This window comes from Drosophila takahashii, chromosome 2R, assembly GCF_030179915.1.
Source record: "Drosophila takahashii strain IR98-3 E-12201 chromosome 2R, DtakHiC1v2, whole genome shotgun sequence".
In the NCBI taxonomy this organism is placed as follows: Eukaryota; Metazoa; Arthropoda; class Insecta; order Diptera; family Drosophilidae; genus Drosophila; species Drosophila takahashii.
In genome coordinates this window covers 600218-619836 of record NC_091679.1, presented here as the reverse complement: position 1 = coordinate 619836, position 19619 = coordinate 600218, and the positions used below count along the sequence as shown (strand labels likewise).

Sequence of the window (19619 nt, the reverse complement as noted above, 5' to 3'; positions counted from 1 at the left end):
AAATAATTTGATCGTCAGATCGTGGCCTAAGCCATTTTTAAGTGTTGTTAAAAAATAAAAATTCGTGTTGGTAGTATTAATAACACGAAAAATACCTAATATACCTATAATATACGTAGCCTTTAATGATTACGGTCCCTGAAAAGTATTTTTTAATACTTATTAGGCGCCAAAGTGTGACCCAACTTTACAACGAAATTTACACCAAATGTATCTGGTATTTCTTTTGGTATTATAAAATATATATTGCAGGGTCACATCATTTTTAAATTTTTTGGAAAAGTGAAAAAAAGTGAAAATAGTTAATTTTAATATAAAAAACAATAAAAAGGTGAGTGATAAAATGAATTTTGTCTTTTTATAATCTTTATTTCAGCGTTACAAAGGTTAGTATCACAGATATTTTCGCCATTAATAAATATACGCCTCCGGATGCTATCTTTAACACAAATTCTGCATTTCAGTGACACTTGAAATGTTTTTAATCTTTACCAGTGGTAAATGGTGTGAGGTGTTCATTAAATGGTTGTATAAATAGTACTTCAGTACTAACTTAGTTGTTTAACTTAATCAAAATATTTCATTTATTTCAGCCAGGCCGACTGAGACTTCTTGGGACCAGAAGTGTTGCGCCTGCGTTTGTCATATTTTATTTATTCTTCTCATAGTTTTTGATATAGATACCCGACATAAAACAACTGAACAGAGGGTAAATGATCGGCCATGGCAAACCAGGCATAATTTCTGGAGAGATCCTTTAATTTTGTGCGGAGACCTAATAATGGTAATTACTCTTATTATTACTCCTGGTCTTACATTCATATGTAAATTATTTTTGATATTTTCAGAAGACAGACAAGAAATGGATATCTAAGAACTGCATTCGGCCAAGCAAAACCCAGGAATGCTTCAGGCATTAAAAATTTGTAGTTCCAATGCTTCGATTGTAAATATTATTAATAAATACACAAACAAATATTACAAAAAACATGATTTTTATTGTGGAAAATCAGATACTGCAAAGCAGTGCAAAACCAAAACTGCGAGGGTCTGGAAAAACCAAAACTGGGAGGGTGTAGAAAAGCAGATATTGCAAGTGGTGGAAAACCATTACTGGGTACGTGTGGAAAATCTATAATGCGGGAAGTCGAAAAACCAGTGGATTTTGTCCTGCATTCTTCTGCCAGAGATCCAGATAGAAACCTCATTTCCCCCTTACTTTTTGTGTCACCCCCGTGTATTTTGAAACCAGAGATGGAAGAAATGTAAGGGGTGAATGAGGTTTAGTCCCTTCCGCTTCTATGGAGAAACCTCTTGAAAATATGTTATTTTCCAGAGGAATTTTCCCGGTGGGTATACATATGTATCTAATGGCTGTGTGTGTAAAATACGCATTTTTTTGATATATTTATTTTGTGCGTGTGTGTGTACATTAGGGCGGTCAAAAAAATGAAATTCTTTTCTCACCCCTTAACATGGTATATTAAAGTATGCAAAAAATGTATGTAAAAAACCAACATTTTTTTTTCGAGATTTAGACCTTGCGAAACGTTTTCAAAGTTTGCTTTAAAATTACTCATACGACATGTATAACAGTTCGAATTTGGTCAAACGAAATCGTTCTGCCATTTCTTGTCTTGTCAAATTATGAATTTCGGTGGAATAATTGGTAAAAAAAAATGAGAGCAAAAGAGGTGATATTGATTCTGTAGAACTTGTTAGCCGCCTAACTTTTAATGTTCCCGTTAGACTAACACGTAATTATCAACCTCTTAATTTACCTCGATGTACATCAAATTTTGGTCTGCACGAGCCCTTTCGCGTTCTATGTAATAACTATAACGTTCTTTATCATTTAATTTGCACATCAACTTCTATCCCGGTATTAAAAACTAACATTTTAACTCATTTGCTTCACTCCTAACTGCATGTTTTTTTTTTTTTTTATTATTTGTCCCGTCTTTATTGGTTTTATGTATTCTTCCTCGCGAACTCGCATTTTTGCCCAAATTTACAAAAGGGCCCCGCGCGTAACAAGCACGTGCTTGGTGTCGTTGGGCCACTTGTTTGTACTTCTCGTAGTGCATCAACGTCCATCATAAAACATCAACTGAATTGTTGATATCTATGCCACCTTGATCAGAAAAACTTTTTAATCGAAGGCAACAGTGCGTATGGGTGATAAACTTTGAAACCAATTCGCAGACCCTAAAACACGATTTTTTAACAAATTTTCTTTTGGTATACCTTGAATACCACAATGCGCACCGTATAAGCGGGTGAGAGTAGGACCTTAAAAATTACCATACAAATGTGGACCGCCCTAGTGTACATAGCAGAGCAAATCATTGTTTGTTTTTGTTTTTTACAAATCCAAAGTTTGTCGATAACTCAACATTTGAAAACTAATAAATAGTTTGCTTATCGGGCTTTTGCATTTTAAAAAACAAAAGCAATTTTAAGGAAAATTTCGACTGTAAAATTCAGCTTAATGGGATTTCTGTAAGGTCTTCCGATATGGGCACTTCCAAAAAAAAGTCCACCAAGCCAAAAACCTTGAAACTTGAATAAAACATATTTCCACATGATTTTGCCACGATATTAGTTTCTAATTAGTTGGATACTGAGCTTAACTACAAATTTGGAGTATAGTTTGATTATTTTTATGACAAACTCCACCAATATACGCAAAAATCAGTTTTTGGCTATTTTTTTGTTATTTTTTGGACCTGTTTTCTGTTGTTCATTTATCCTATAGGAATGCTAATATGTGACATTTTTCTGTACTGAATGCTAAACTATTAAGTTAAAAGCAAAACATCCAGCAATTGAGAGATAGAGGTAATGAAATCCGCTTCACAAAACAGTCGGAAAAAATGTCCCGAGCGACATGTCCCGAGCGAATGTGGTTGAAACTGCATAAAAAAAAAACGGCAAAGAATTTTTGAGTAAACCCAAAAGTATTTCACAGCGACATATTTGAACAACATTCTAAAAAAATCGCATTCAAATATTCCATCAGAATTCGCTAATTTCTGGTGTTGTATGAGCTTCCCCGAAATCCACTTCTATTTTTGTCCCGAGCGAATACGGCAGTTTTTTTACCGATATCTTAAAAACTAAAAGTGGTACAAAATCAAGATTTTTACCAAAAATAGAGCTTGGGAAGAGTGAAAAGAAAATTTTTTACAACTTTAAAGGTGTGCAAATGTCCCGAGCGACATTTTGGAAGTGCCCATATATTAAAATTTAACGTTTACTTAAGATTTGCGATATAATCGATTTTTTTGGCTGTGGTATTTTCATTTTCCCCTTGCGCGGTCACACTTAAATTGCGACAGCAGGTCTTACATATGCACATACATACATGCGCCAGCAGAACATACATACAAACTTATGGGGACGCGTGACGTCACATTATGTTAGCCAAATTTGAAAATATTGGGGACTTGGTTAAGGATGCTGAATCTCCAAGAAATTTAAATGCAGTTATTTGCGGGTATGCCATAAGATTATGAACATCACATTTTTAAACCATTTTAACAACATTTATAACAGAGAAATGGCAAAAGAAAGAATTAAAAAAAAAAACAAATCGATTTTTGGGGCACTTTGGGGTCGTTTTTTGTTTAAATCTCTACGTCACACTCTGCGCTTAATTATTTCCGAATTAATTTGATTTTTTTAGATTTTTAGGTCAATCCGTTCTGGGTGGAATTTGCTACTGACCGTATTTTAGGGGTCGAATTTAATATTAATTTAGATTTTTCAACGTTAGCGAAACCTTTATATGATTTATTAAGAAAAGAAAGAAAATTTAGTTTTGAAGAAAAAGAATTAGAATGTTTTGAAATGTTGAAAAAACACTAATTTAAAAGAAGCAATAGAAGCGTTAAGAGACTATTTTTGTTCATACAGTATTCCGAGATGTATAATATCAGATCGTGGAAGTTGTTTCACATCAAGACAGTTTAAAGAATTTATGAATGAGGTAGGTGTTAAACATATAAAAATTGCCACGGGTTCGCCGCAGGCGAATGGCCAGGTGGAAAGAATAAATAGAGTTTTAGGTCCAATGCTAGCGAAACTTACAGAAGTTGAAAATGGATTACATTGGGATGTAGTTGTAGAAAAGGTGGAATTTGTACTTAATAATACACAACATCGTAGTATAAAGCAATGTCCGAGTGAAATGCTATTTGGATTAATACAAAGAAATGAGACTAGAGATGAGTTAAGAGAAGAATTAGAAAATATTAGGCAACTGGGGGAAAATAGTCAAAAGGAAATTCAAGAAAGTAATGAAAAGAATTACAATCAAAAAAGAAAACAAGCGACTGAGTATAAGTTAGGTGATTATGTGATGGTGGAAAATTTTGACAGTACGATAGACAGACAGACAGACAGACAGACAGACAGACAGACAGACAGACAGACAGACAGACAGACAGACAGACAGACAGACAGACAGACAGACAGACAGACAGACCGACAGACAGACAGACAGACAGACAGACAGACAGACAGACAGACAGACAGACAGACAGACAGACAGACAGACAGACAGACAGACAGACAGACAGACAGACAGACAGACAGACAGACAGACAGACAGACAGACAGACAGACAGACAGACAGACAGACAGACAGACAGACAGACAGACAGACAGACAGACAGACAGACAGACAGACAGACAGACAGACAGACAGACAGACAGACAGACAGACAGACAGACAGACAGACAGACAGACAGACAGACAGACAGACAGACAGACAGACAGACAGACAGACAGACATGGCTAGATGTACTCCGCTAGTCACCCTGATCAAGAATGTATATACTTTATGGGGTCGCAAACGCTTCCTTCTAGCTGTTACATACTTTTGCACGCATACAATATACCCTTTTACTTTACGAGTAACGGGTATAAGAAGTGCAACGGGTTTCCCGCAGGCGAATGGCCAGGTGGAAAGAATAAATAGAGTTTTAGGTCCAATGCTAGCGAAACTTACAGAAGTTGAAAATGGATTACATTGGGATGTAGTAGACAGTAGTTAAAATTAATTCCTTCCAAAATTTAATTCTCAGATTTCTTTGTTGATATAGTTGACAATGGAGACTATATTGTCGTGATGCCGTGATGTATTGAGAGTAGATTTCAACGAAAATAATAAAGGTTGGTCAATTTATATCGACTACATAATTTACAATGTCGGCGAACATTGGTTTTGTGTATGCTTAGGTGTACCGCGGAACCTGTAGGTGATGGGACATAAGTTTGTATGGAACTTTTACTCAGGAGCACCCAATTATCATGAAAACCTAGAATTGGTTCGTGGAAATTTCACAAAGTTCAGTTTTGTGTTCCTGTGTAATCATTCATAGACGCAATAATGCTGTAATTTAGAAATATCAGCGTTAGTTTTAGTTCGCGACTGAGTAATTGGCCACTGAAATATTTTAGTTATTGATAGGGGAGAGGTCTGTAGGTTGGTACACCTTTTGTTTTTAATCTGCCATTTCGACATTCACTTATGAAACTTTTTAACCTACTGATCGAAAGGTTGGTCTATTAGCATAATACAAAACAAAAAAAATATTTTTTTTCCTTAGGGAAAACGTAAATATTATTTATTTTGAAAAGTCCCAAAAAACTACATTTTGAAAAAGAGGTCTGTAAGTTTGGACACTTTTAAAAGTCAATAATACTCACACAAAAAGTACTCCAAACTATAAGGAACTATTTATTTATGTTAATTTAATCAATTTTAGTTCGTCCTAAGTTATTTCCCATCCATTTTTTAAGAACTTAGACCAAATAACTTAAAATCAAAAGGCTCTTTGAACATTCACTTTTCCCCAAATATCAAAGAGATGTACTAGGCAGAAAGCGACCTCTGTTGGCCTAAGGCCTTTTTGTAAGAAAAACGGGTGTCTCAACTTACACGCTCAAAGTGTCCCAACTTACACAAAATGGGATGTTTCGGGAAAAAATTAATAACATTTTTTTTCACATTAAGCTGATTCTTTTTTTAATTTGTTAACAGTTAATATACTAATGTTTTATTTCTCTTACCAAGTTAATTTAAGGACGTTATTAATTTTAAATGGAATTTTTAAAAACGTAGACAACAACTTTTTTGCTGAAAAATGGTACACGACTCTGACAGCTTAAATCTGGCTAGAGCCTGGCTTATATTGTTTTCCCCAAAAGTTTTGTCACTAAAAAGGATTACAAAAAAAAAAAAATCAATTTTAGTGGATAAGTTTTGAGAAAATTGAGTGTCTCAACTTACAGACAGTCCCAACCTACAGACCTCTCCCCTATTATATGTTTATAGCACCTAATTAGTCGCAAGAAGTTTGAAAATTCAACCAAAAAGCATCAAATTAATGTTTATGGTTGATCCCATTTTACTGCAGTAAATTTAACTTTTTAGATTCCATTTTGCTCATTGAGCTATCAGATCAGGTAGTACTGTATCGGTTTTTACAATTTTGCTTATCAATTGCTCATTGCAGCTGACATATGTCTGTCTTGCTCGCACCTACGTAAAATCATATAGGCTCAGAAAAAATTGCTCTAATGAATGAGCCGAACAATGTCGTGGAATAACCATATTAGGAGCACCCAAATATCATGGTGGATTGAAAATGGTTCGTGAGCATTTAAAAAATATTAATTTTATTATTTGTGAAATAAGAAAATATAAAACTTAAAAACAATGATTTATTTGAATATTGCTAGTACAGTCTAAGTCCTCTTGTAAAGACTTTCCAAGTCTGACAACACCGCCAATTTTTTACAATTTGTGTGTCCTATAACCATTCATTCATAATTTTTCGAGTGGTGCAACAGTGTTAAACAAACAAAAAACTGAAGAATTTATTTCTGGAAGGGTAGAAATAGAGTTAATAAAATATATTTGGCTTGTAAATAGTTAGTTTTAAGATTAGAATTATTATCAAAGAGTAAAGTTTTTAATTATATGGGTGAAAAGTGGTCCGAATTATAAAATGTTTGGCATGTCCCAGCCCTAGTCTAGTCCCCACAGATTCGAATTTCATATCCTCCCTGGACAAAGATTTCAGAGATTTGTTGGATGATTAACTAATACTTTAATGTGATTAATTTGTTAACAATTTGTTTAGCATGCTCCGCATATTAAAGCTTTTAAATTACTATCTGGCTTTTTAGAATAAAGATGGTACCGAAAGGATCGCAAATTAAATAATCCTCTTTGGACCGCGATTTCTTTAGAATCACATAATTAAAATATTTGTTGGTCATCCATGTTCAAAGGATTTCTTATGAAATCTCTGTCCATGGAGGATATGAAATTCGAAACTGCGGGGACTGGACTTAAACTGGGACTGGGCCCCTATTAAATCAATTACATCCAAATATATGCCAAACATTTTTTAATTCGGACCACTTTTTACCCATATAATTAAAAACTTTACTCTTTGATAATAATTCTGGTCTTAAAACTAAATATTTACAAGCCAAATATATTTTATTGACTCTATTCCTACCCTTCCAGAAATAAATTCTTCAGTTTTTTGTTTGTTTAACACTGTTGTTGTTGAAGATTAACACAAAAATTATTGGCATCAAAAAAGTTTTCTCAAGAACCACCGAAGGGAAGATACATCAAGTGATATGTTTTTTAGTTGCGGCAGATTACTCGTAAACCAGCGGATAAAAATATTTGAAAATTGGAATCCTTATCCATTAGGTTCCTATCTACCAATCCTCATCTAAAATTTTGCAACATCGCCTAGGGCAGTTTTCCCAGGCTTGTTCACCTATGGCCTTTAAAAAATCGACGCAGCTGTTATTAAACTAGAGCCTAGAACAGAGCAGTAACGGCTTGAAGGCAACGAATCGGAATTTCAAAGTTTAACCTTATAGAAATAGAATCTATTTTTGGGCACGTTAATTGAAAAGGCTGTTCCCTGTCACTGCTGGCAGCGCAGGCTCAGTGTACACGTACGACGTATACATAAATAGGAGATAATATTCGCTGGCAACGCAGTTGATAAGAAGCCGCAGCGAAACTATGATGGCTGGTTGTACAGTTTTGTAAGGCCGTATTAAGAAGATTGTTCGCCGTTGTTCGTTCCGCACTATCTTATTTCCTTACAGGATTATAACTCTTTTCGTAGGATCTTCTATGATGCGTGTTTCCGCTTCAAAGTTGGTGGAGTTAGAGCCCATTAACAGCGGACCTACCGTGGCACCCTTGGGCTGTCATCGTCGGGTATATACGTATAAAGTGACGCAGTCCGATATTCTTGGGCATGAGTGTTGGGACTATGTGAGCGTTTGGTCGTGCTGGGGACGGTGCGACTCTAGCGAGATTTCCGATTGGAAGTTCCCTTATAAACGTTCGTTCCATCCCGTTTGCGTCCACGCAGAACGACAGCCAGTGATAGCAATCCTAAAAAACTGTCACCCCAAAGCGGAAAAAAGCGTTAGTAAGTACCAGTACACGGAGGCACTGAACTGCCACTGTCAGACGTGCTCCACGCAGGATACCAGTTGCGAGGCTCCGGCCAACGTCATGAATGGCGACAACAAGGCAGTCATGGTAGGAGCCGATACTGAAAACTTGGACTACTAATGTGCTCCAAATTAAATAGTTTAGCTCAATGTGGTGGTGTTATGTAAAATAAAACAAAGTCGATGGATACGATTTAAGGCGTCTATATTAACTTAAGATGTATGTATGCATTTATAAGATAAACAAAACTTAATTTTACGTGCTTCGGCGCATAAAATGGGTTCAAAAAGATTTGTAGCTTTTACATGAATTCGTGATGGGAAGCTTAACCATCTACAGGAATTTCGAAATTGAGTTCGTGCTATTCTCTTGCGCTAATAGGTATAAGCAATAGAGTGACGATATGCCCAACCCAATAGCGCCACCAAATGCACACCTCCGTAGACCAGCTGTAAAATGCAAAGCACGAATTTATAAATTTATTGTTATGCAAGGCAAATCAGCTCACCTGTTGACTTGTAGAGCAGTCCTGTTGAAAAGCCTGCAATCACTGTGTTGATATGGTCATCCTCTCCACGGACAAACTGTAACAACACCCCACACGCCGAATAGAGTACCGCCAGTGTACCCAACGTGTTCGCCGTGCCCGAACCTTGCTTCATAATATGATTAATCAACCTGTAGGTTGGAAAACAGTTGTGATAGTACGACACAATAATGTCATGATACGGCATGCATTCCGCAGTTTACTCACTGTGTTCGTCGGAGTTTTCCCGTCTGTTCGAGCGCATTGGTGACTTTAAAACCATTATAGATGCCCGCCAGGCCCCCAATTCCGCCACCAATCATCACTGAAGTTCCTATCTGTGAGAAGGCCAGCTCAAAGCGCCCACGCTGTTTATTGGCACCTTCGGGAAAGATGAACTCTGGCTGTGCTTGCTGCAGGTATCGCGAATCATAGTTGAGATACGGCGAGACAGGAAAACTACTAAAAGTACTTGTAACCGGAGTGTAGTGTGTTGTTCCCGCTTCTTCAAATGCATCGAATTGTCGTTTTTGATTTCAGTTTAGAAAAAAGACATTTGGATATGTAAGGAGCGAATTAAATTGCGTAACCAAATTCTTTGCTTGCTTACCGGTTGGTGCGGGCGCTTCAGAGAATGCTTTCCTAGAAAAGTCGTCACTCATTTTGGAATTTGATTGTGTTGTTTGTCAAGGATTATATAATTATTCGCTATTAGCCGGCGAATTGCATTCAAGAAATCAATCTTTCTAATGCTCTGGTCTTCAACTGACATCTGTAGTCAAGCATGCCTGTTTTCCAACACTGTCAAAACTGAACGTTCTGAGATCCACTCCACATACATGTGATGCTCACAAAAAAACCAAATATATAATAGTTTAATAGCCTTTTCCCATAAAGTCCATCCGTGTGGAACGGTTGGGATTTCTGACAAATGTGAAACTCGTGTTCCCAGAGAGCACATCCACCATCCGAGCAGTTGCTCAACTCAACATTAACAAATCTTATAGCCTCTTCCCATAGAGTCCATCCGTTTGAAACGGTTGGGATTTTTGACGAATGTGAAACTCGTGTTCCCACAGAACTCCATCCACCATCTACCATCCAATAACAGCAGACTGAAGAGCAGTTGCTCAGCTCAACGTTAACGAATGGGGATTTCAACTCGGGAAAACTGTCGTAAAATTTCGTTCTCCTAATTCTATTGTAGAATAATACAATAATTAGATAAAGAAAATAGTTTAAAAACATATCTGAACGTTTATTACATATCCTACATCGAGTATGCATATATATTGCTGACTGGGGGAGAGCCTAACCTCCCGTACCCCACACTCCGCTCTTACTAAGCCTCTGTCTAGCCAATATTAGTATGAAAAATTTGTAAACAAAACCAAATTTGTGCTGTTTTTGGTAATTTATAGCAACGTTGGAACTTTATAGGGTAATAGTCTAGAAGAGGGGCCTGTGCCCCAAAAACCGCGAAAAAATTACCCTCGATGGACCGCGATTTCTTATGAATTTATGCATGGTTCTCTTGTAATTGCATTTTAAAGTTGCGTGTTTTGCTATAAAAACATTGTAACATTTTCTAGGATTTTTAGGTGTTTTGTGACATTTTACTATAATTTTAATATAAAAAACATATGGGCTTTTCGTTTGTTGTCAAAATAATAAAATCTTATAGAAAGTAGGCTTTTTGATTTTTGACAATGTAAAAACAACATTTTAGGTAGGCATACCTGCAAGGGTATATAAACTTCGGCTGGCCGAAGTTAACTTCCTTTCTTGTTTTTAAATATTTTTTGTCTGCGGCGCATTAGTTGCATTCCTTGAACCGCGATTTCTTGTACTTTACTTTTATAATAATTTTATAAGACAAGCATATGTTGGTCATCTACAGTCATTCGAGTTCTTAAGGAATCACTGTCCACCGAGGATAGTTAATTCTTAAGATTCATTTTAAAATTGTATATGGGCACTTCCAGAAAAAAGTCCACCAAGCCAAAAACCTTGAAACTTGAATAAAACATATTTCCACATGATTTTGCCCCGATATTAGTTTCTAATTAGATGAATACTGACCTTAACTACAAATTTGGAGTATAGTTTGATTATTTTTATGACAAACCCCACCAATATACGCAAAAATCAGTTTTTGGCTATTTTTTTGTTATTTTTTGGACCTGTCTTCTGTTGTTAATTTATCCTATAGGAATGCTAATATGTGACATTTTTCTGTACTGAATGCTTCATTCACATGCTAAACTATTAAGTTAAAAGCAAAACATCCAGCAATTGAGAGATAGAGGTAAAGAAATCCGCTTTACAAAACAGTCGGAAAAAATGTCCCGAGCGACATGTCCCGAGCGAATGTGGTTGAAACTGCATAAAAAAAAAACGTCAAAGAATTTTTAAGTAAAACCAAAAGCATTTCACAGCGTTTTGTTTGAACCACATTCTAAAAAAAAATCGCATTCAAATATTCCATCAGAATTCGCTAATTTCTGGTGTTGTATGAACTTCCCCGTAATCCACTTCTACTTTTGTCCCGAGCGAATACGGCAGTTTTTTACCGATATCTTAAAAACTAAAAATGGTACAAAATGAAGATTTTTACAAAAAATAGAGCTTGGGATGAGTGAAAAGAAAAACCCATAATTAAAACTAAAATCCATTGTTTTACAATTTTTTATCAACTTTAAAGGTGTGCAAATGTCCCGAGCGACATTTTGGAAGTGCCCATATGTTGGTTAACCATGGTCGCTCAAGCTCTTAAGGAATCACGGTCCATCGAGGATATTTAATTCACGGTTGTGGGGTCTGGCTTGCTATAAAAACAATTTCACATTTTTGTCGAGTTTTTTCGAACGCCTCTTATTTTGACAGCAAACGGAGAGCCCATATGTTTTTATAGCAAAATTTCACAAAACACCTCAAAATCTTAGAAAATACTACTTTGTTTTTATAGCAAAACACGCAACTTTGAAATGCAATTACAAGAGAACCATGCATTTCCGCCGATAATCTTCTGCACGCAAAGTCCTAAGAAATCGCGGCCCATCGAGGGTAATTTTTTCGCGATTTTTGGGGCACAGGCCCCTCTTCCTTTATAGGAGTACAATGTACACTTTTTATTAATATTAGTTATATTTACGAAGTGCAGAACATTGTTTGACACTTTGCTGAAAACATTGATGTTTTCGTACGCACAACAGCTTACATTTTGGCCCACACATAGCAACCTGCTTGCGAATGCTTTTCCGCTCATAACAAACTAAAAATAATTAAAAAAAACACAAAAAACAATGAGCTGAAGCATTATTTAATTTTTTCCCGCCATCGATTTGATTTGTTCTCGAAGTCATCGTTCCAATTCTAACAGTCAAGAGTTGCACCGAGAAAACATCGCCTAACTATCGCATAAAAGAGCCCGTCAAAGTCCGTCAAAATTGGATGGCGGACTAACTGGGAAATTTTCGGAACGGCAAAACCTTACGGACCATCCGTTCAACGGATGGTAGATGGTGGATGCAGCTCTGTGGGAAGACCCTATTACTAGCAGAATTTAATTAAACTTTGTCATATAATTTTCATAGAACAAGCTGTACAAAAACTATGTTTCTATTAAAAAGAGGTGAATAAGGCTAAAATAATTTAACCAAACTTTACAGTACGAACTTTAGTAACACGTATAATAGCTCTGCAACACTTTAACAAAATAAAATGTTTCAATATTTTGTTAAGTAGCAACATGTCGCGTCCGCAATTGTCGCGTCCGTATTCTTGCACTAGTTTTAGAAAAAAAACCGCTAAATGTTTTGCAACTGAACTTGCTTTGATGTGTTCTGTTACTCAGCAGGTATTCTGGAAAAAAAAACCTCAAATTTCGCAGAATTTAAGGTTTTTATAAAGTTTTCAATGTAGCAGTTCTATTTTTGTCGCGTCCGTATTTTACCTATGTGCAGAAGTGCCGAACAGCAGAACATATTCTGAATCTTTGCTGCAAACATTGATGTTTTCGTACGAAGAACAGCTTACATTTTGGCCCACTCATAGCAACCTATTTGCAAATGCTTTTCCGCATTTTTTAATTTTTTCCCGCCATCGATTTGATTTGTTCTCGCAATTATCGTTCCATTTTCCATAGTTAAGAGGAAGAATTCAGAGTTGCACCGAAAAAACATCGCCTAACTATTGCATAAAAGAGCCCGTCAAAGTCCGTCAAAATTGGATGGCGGACTAACTGGGAAATTTTCGGAGCGGACCTTACGGACCACCCAGTCGGAAGTGGAACGCATCCAGAATGGGTGATGGATAGCATCCGAAGCACCGATGCATGCATGCCCGATCGATGACTTCTCACTTCCCTTTTACAGCAAAGCGGGACAAAATGGGTGCTATCCTATTCACCGCTCCTGGAGCGGTCCCTTTTCACGCATCGGCCATGTGTTTCAACTTCGGGAAACGTTCGGGATTGGTTTCCATTATTCCCTTCCAAAAGATGCGATCCAGAATGCATATTTTGGATTGCTTCTGGATGTAATATAAAAGATGAGTTCTGGATCGCATCTTTTGGAGTGATTCTGGTTGCGTTCCAAAAAATGCGTTCTGGATCGCATCTTTCAGAGTGCGTCTGGATGCGACTCTCAGGAGTGAAAAAAATTAGTTCTACTCGATTTAAAAATACGTTTTTTTTTATATCCAACTTTTTATTCTTTAATTTTCTTTTCTTTTTAATCATATTAAAATTAAACTAATCCCACTGTTGACGCTGCCAGCTTTTTGGCAGCTTTATTTATTCAAATGACAAACTCGTATATTTAATCGTTATAATATATATTTATTTGAGTTTAAATGGCGGGGCAACAACGACAACGACAATGTATATCTCTTTCGATCGACGAGCATCCAACCAAAAGTGACAAAAGTAATGTCAACGACGAAGAAAAAGAACAACAACAAGAGAGCAAGAGAGTGAGAGAGCAGTTAATGCTGGCAGCTGGAGTTTACAGTGCAATAGATAACAATCGATTGTTTACGTTTTAATTTTAATTTGGCTGTAAAGATTTGTCTGCTCCCGACACCCACTTCTTCCCCATCATCCTCAAAATCGTTGTCCAAATCGTTGTCCTTGTCCGATCCTTTGTCGCCTTTCTTCGGGTAGCCTCTTTATAGACCCGGTTTTTTTGTCATTCACAAATGTTAAGACTTAGGTCCACCTTAACAGAAAATAAAACAAATAGAGAACACATGAAACCAAAAGGCACTTTTGTTACACAAAACCTAAAATTAAATTTAATATTTACAGTTTTTGATGTTGTTGCTCTTCCGTTGTCAAAAATCCGTCATGCAAAAAAATAAAAACAATAATTAGTTAGTATAATGTTGTGAAAAATTCTTATTCGGCACACTGCAGGTACAGTGAACCCCACGCATGTTCGAAATCCCTTTTTTTTATAGAAAAAAAATAGGGGTCCGATTATGCGTGGGGTTCACTGTATGTACAAGCACTGTGCATAGGTACAGTGTATGCAGTGGCCGAATAAGAATTATTTTAGAAGCACTCTCTTTATTAAACACACACACAATTATTTTTGATTGGTTAAAAAAATAAAAACACTTTTATTTGGTTATGGTTATTTTACCTCGTTAAGAGGTATTATTTTTTATTTCCACAATTACACTTAACTGGTCAAATTCTAAAAAGCAAGTGACAAGAAATGTGTTTATGGAGCGACAAACTGGTCTAAAAGTAAAAACCCTAAGGAGTGAAATTTGCACAGAGTACTCGAACAAGGAGTTTAAAAGGATGGGCATCCAACGACAGCTGACCGTTCCGTATACTACCCAGCAAAATGGGGTGGCGAAAAGGTACAACAGAACCGTGCAATGCTCAACAGCGCCGGGATGTTTGAGTCTTTTTGGGCCGAGTCAGTAGCCTGTGCATTGCGATTGCAGGCCTGAACACCGACCCACGTCACATTTTGTCGGCCTGTGTAATTATTCATTTGCGTTGTGGTTTACTTTACTTTACTTTATCAATCACAATTCTCATAACAACACCAGCTGAAATAAATGTGAATACATAACAATGGTAATGAAATCAAATAGCAAAATCGATGGTTTAATCAGCCAAGGCAAAGACAACGGTGCGTAAAGATCAGAATCACAACAAACATTATAACAAACATTTGGTTTTATATTCTTTATTGGGTCTTCTTTTTGCATGGGTTTTAATTTGGGTTTAAGTTTTACATGTTTGCTTGTTTTCTTGGCAGTTGATCCCACTTTGAAACCAGTGGCAAAAAATCCGATAGATCTGGGGCCTTTTGAGAAAAATATAATGGTATTTTTGCAGACTGGCCCTTTAGACGAAATCCTACTTTCAGACTTTAAAAACGCTATCGTTTGGTCATCTACGGTCTAATAAAATCCATTCTTTTTCTCGTAATTGGCCATGGAAAGACAGATTTTTCTTTCTTTTTTGAACCATGCCGATTGTGTTTTTCGTTCGCAGGATAAAATTGGTTTTGTGTTTTCTTTTCAGCGCGACTATACGGCGAAAGAGTGGTAACATTGAAAAAATAGGTATAAGGTAAAATATTGGAAGCAAGGGGCTTTGCAATCAATGTGGTACTGTCCACATAGAAAATAAAAAAAAGGGGTGGTGGCCGGGTTGATATGGAACGTCCCATATGCCGTTTGCTGCCACCCCTCGGCTGCCCACCGGGAAAATTCCTCTGGAAAATAACATATTTTCAAGAGGTTTCTCCATACAAGCGGAAGGGACAAAACCCCATTCACCCCTTACATTTCATCCATCTCTGGTTTCAAAATACACGGGGGTGACACAAAAAGTAAGGGGGAAATGAGGTTTCTATCTGGATCTCTGGCAGTAGAATGCACGCCAAAATCCACTGGTTTTTCGACTTCCCGCATTATAGATTTTCCATACGTACGCAGTTATGGTTTTCCTCCACTTGCAATATCTGCTTTTCTACACCCTCCCAGTTTTGGTTTTTCCAGACCCTCGCAGTTTTTGTTTTGCACTGCTTTGCAGTATCTGATTTTCCACAATAAAAATAATTTTTTTTGTAATATTTGTTTGTGTATTTATAAATAATATTTACAATCGAAGCATTGAAACTAAAAATTTTTAATGCCTGAAGCATTCCCGGGTTTTTTCTTGGCCGAATGCTGTTCTTAGGTATCCATGTCTTGTCTGTCTTTTGAAAATATCAAAAATAAATAAGATATGAATGTAAGACCAGGAATAATAATAAGAGTAATTACCATTATTAGGTCTCCGCACAAAATTAAAGGATCTCTCCAGAAATTATGCCTGGTTTGCCATGGCCGATCATTTACCCTCTGTTCAGTTGTTTTATGTCGGGTATCTATATCAAAAACTATGAGAAGAAAAAATCAAATAAAAACACCTCTTAACGAGGTAAAAAACTAGTGACGACCTCACCTTCAACGTACAAAAGTTCTGATATCAACATTTGTGACGAAAAATTATTACACTCGTCATTAAATAGACTTTCTAATCTTTTCCCATTCGGCCCGCCCTAGCAAACTATTCCAGCCTTTTTCCCTTTACAGGCATTTTCTATTGCAGCGTGACGAATGAGAAAAGATTAGAAAGTCAATTTAATGACGAGTGTAATAATTTTTCGTCACAAATGTTGATATCAGAACTTTTGTATGTTGAAGGTGCGGTCGTCACTAGTTTTTTACCTCGTTAAGAGGTGTTTTTATTTGATATCAGAAGTTTTTGTTTGTTTACATTTGCTCTCATAGGAGCTAATATATACATTTAAATTTAAATTGGTCAATCATAATTTTGAAACTATTGTATTTTAACAAATTAAGTTAAAAAGGCGTTGAAGTATTTCAAAATACCTTTTAATCGAGGTATAGCACATGTCTGTACCTTTAGTAGTGTAGAACTTACAAACTAACGAAATTTAGCTATTTTTAGCTTTTTCCCGCTAAAGTAGCGGCTTTTTCCAAAAGTCGTAGAACAAAAGATTCCTATATGGAACTCTTAAGTGCAAATTTACTGATTCCATGACCCTAAAATACAGTTCGGATACCCTCCCACAAAATTCAATACTCAGGGAGCGTTAATTGTTCGAGCTGGCAAAAGTGGCCATTTTCGAATAAAAATAACTTTTAAACGTGACTTTTTACAGTAATGTGTTATATACCAAAATTTAAGGAATCTCAAGGGCTATACAGTTTAAGGTTTTAAAGAAAATCGTTAGAGCCGTTTTTGAGAAAAATAAAAAAAAGCTAAAAAAAAAGTTTTAAAAAATTGTCTTTTGTTCATATTTTTTTAAGTATTACATTTACACAAATTGCATATAGAAGGCGTTTGTAGCATTTAAAAATACCTTTCAAACGAGATGCAGCACAAGCCTGTAGCTTTAGTAGTATAGAAGTTACGGCTTTCCGAATTTTAGCTACTTATAGCTGTTTTCCCGCTAAACTAGTGAGTTTTTCCAAAAGTGGTAGAACAAAAGTTTTTTATATCGATGTGATCAACGTCATATCAAATTTTCAAAACTTAAAAAACATGTTTTGGACAAACTGACAAACTGACAAACAGAATTAAATTTTCATTTTGGGAAGAAGAAGAAAATCTTATTTTGGCTATAACTTTTGAACGGAGAGTCGGATTTTGACAAATGACAAATTTTCAAAAGGAATACAACTAAAACATTGCGAGGGGGCATTTATCCCCACCGGCCCCAACAGCTCCAAATTTCGAAATTTTCACATTTTCACTTTCACCGCTCTCTCTCCCAAGCCAATTGATTTTCTTAAAGTCTTGGTATGCAATCCTGTTAGTTTTCGCAATACCTTTCGATAGGTGTATTATTCATTATGATCGGACCATCACAGTAGATTTTCATTTCTTCGTGTATATATAGTAGTCGCCTTCGCACACTCTCCTGGTGCGCTTCGTCACTACATGGACTGCCGTCCATAGTGATAAAATATGACAAACGCAGACGCAACACTTCTGGTCCCAAGAAGTCTCAATTGGCCTGGCTGAAATAAATGTAATATTTTGATTAAGTTAAACAACTAAGTTAGTACTGAAGTACTATTTATACAACCATTTAATGAACACCTCACACCATTTACCACTGGTAAAGATTAAAAACATTTCAAGTGTCACTGAAATGCAGAATTTGTGTTGAAGATAGCATCCGGAGGCGTATATTTATTAATGGCGAAAATATCTGTGATACTAACCTTTGTAATAGAGCTTGAAAATTATCGATGTCAGTATCGATATTATCGATACTTCTGATATTTTTCAAACATCGATGTTTATCTATAACATCGATGTTTTTCTGACGTTTTATTAGAGAGAAACGAACAGATTTCACTCTTTAATTTTGAGGACCAAAATAACTTTAAATACAAAATCACTTAAAGTAGGGGCAAATTATATACAAGAACCGCGAGTTCTTGGTACTTTATTCTTCTTTGGTCCCATAGATATTATGAAATACTTAAAAGTAGGCGAAAAGAGCATAGGTTATGGCAAAAAATGGTCAATAAAAGAACTGCGATTTCTCGGGAAGAGGAGGAACTTTGGTTTTTTTAGTACCAAAAACAAAATCTTGGTTGCAGCTACCGACCTTCTGTCCGCTATTAAAAAATCTCAAGAAACCGCGAATTCATAGCCTTTGATAAGAATTGGTCGCTTTTCGAAGATCGTTTGAGCGATTTGGACTCAAGGATCCAAAAAAAAAAAACAACCGCAAATTCTTCAGAAGAGGAGGAATTTTTACTTCTTTATGGTATAGTATCAATTAAAGTAGGGGAAAACAACCATAGGTTCTGGCATAAAATCGAAAATGAAAGAACCGCGATTTCTTGGGGAAAGGAGGAACTCTCGTTCTTTTAACACCAAAAACAAACAAAACGAAGACCGTTTGAGCAATTTTGGCAAAGGATCAAAAAAAAAAAAGCAACCGGGAATTCTTCAGAAGAGGAGGAATTTGTTCTTCTTTAGTACCAAAAAATGGGATGGAACAAAGGTTTGTTATATTAATTTACAAAGGCATTTTTTCAGAAGATATTTAAAAAAAAAATCTTAAGAAGCCGTGAATGTCTTTGACTAAGAATTGGTGTCTCAATGATCAAAAATAAATAAACCACGAGTTCTTAAGAGGAGGATCCTTTAGTCTAAAATTGCATTTAAATAATGAAAACCGGAAATTAAAATTAAATAAATTACCCGCGATTTTTTCTAATAATAATATTAATAATAATGCAAGTGTATTATGCATGTATATAATAATAATACGTGGTATTAACAGAATTATAAAATTGTTTTTAATTTGTCTTTGCTTTCCTTGAAAACATCGATATTATCGATACGATAATGATAAAGTATCGAAAATATCGATACTGTCATTTATCGATAATTTTCAAGCTCTACTTTGTAACGCTGAAATAAAGATTATAAAATGAAAAAGTTTATTTTATCACTCACCTTTTTATTGTTTTTAAGATTAAAACAAGAGAGAACGCTATAGTCGGGTGCCCCGACTATTAGA

General features: G+C 35.9%; 2 protein-coding genes and 1 long non-coding RNA gene across 5 annotated transcripts; 2 read left to right on the top strand and 1 right to left on the bottom strand.

Annotated features, from left to right (window-relative positions):
- The first annotated feature begins 7604 nt into the window (after positions 1-7604).
- Positions 7605-8702, top strand: Gpb5 (Glycoprotein hormone beta 5). The gene is made up of 2 exons (XM_070213648.1): positions 7605-8089; positions 8153-8702. Exons 1-2 carry the CDS (start codon positions 8067-8069, stop codon positions 8628-8630), a joined length of 501 nt encoding a protein of 166 aa, XP_070069749.1. The 5' UTR covers positions 7605-8066; the 3' UTR covers positions 8631-8702.
- Positions 8698-9847, bottom strand: Tim23 (translocase of inner mitochondrial membrane 23). Its single transcript, XM_070213647.1, has 4 exons — positions 9647-9847; positions 9265-9541; positions 9019-9188; positions 8698-8959 (listed from the first exon to the last, which is right to left on the bottom strand). The coding sequence occupies exons 1-4, from the start codon at positions 9696-9698 to the stop codon at positions 8844-8846; spliced, it is 615 nt and encodes a 204-aa protein (XP_070069748.1). The 5' UTR covers positions 9699-9847; the 3' UTR covers positions 8698-8843.
- Positions 9848-12449: 2602 nt separating this feature from the next.
- On the top strand, positions 12450-15169 carry LOC138912306 (uncharacterized). 3 transcript variants are annotated; one of them, XR_011417829.1, is made up of 3 exons: positions 12500-12670; positions 13184-14409; positions 14744-15169. It is a non-coding gene; the product is annotated as an uncharacterized lncRNA (long non-coding RNA). The 3 variants fall into 3 exon arrangements; XR_011417828.1 differs by lacking the exon at positions 14744-15169 and having other exon boundaries at positions 12450-12670; positions 13184-14675; XR_011417830.1 differs by lacking the exons at positions 12500-12670; positions 14744-15169 and adding an exon at positions 12677-12895 and having other exon boundaries at positions 13184-14675.
- Positions 15170-19619: the final 4450 nt, after the last annotated feature.

Excerpts from the sequence above, each read along its gene's own strand:
- Gpb5 (XM_070213648.1), top strand. The coding sequence starts at position 8,067 with ATGATGGCTGGTTGTACAGTTTT. Across the intron at positions 8,090-8,152 it reads ATGGCTGGTTGTACAGTTTT|GATTATAACTCTTTTCGTAG; the intron begins GTAAGGCCGTAT and ends ATTTCCTTACAG.
- Tim23 (XM_070213647.1), bottom strand. The coding sequence starts at position 9,698 with ATGAGTGACGACTTTTCTAGGAAAGCATTCTCTGAAGCGCCCGCACCA. Across the intron at positions 9,542-9,646 it reads TGAAGCGCCCGCACCAACCG|AAGCGGGAACAACACACTAC; the intron begins GTAAGCAAGCAA and ends ATGCATTTGAAG. Across the intron at positions 8,960-9,018 it reads ACTGCTCTACAAGTCAACAG|CTGGTCTACGGAGGTGTGCA; the intron begins GTGAGCTGATTT and ends TGCATTTTACAG.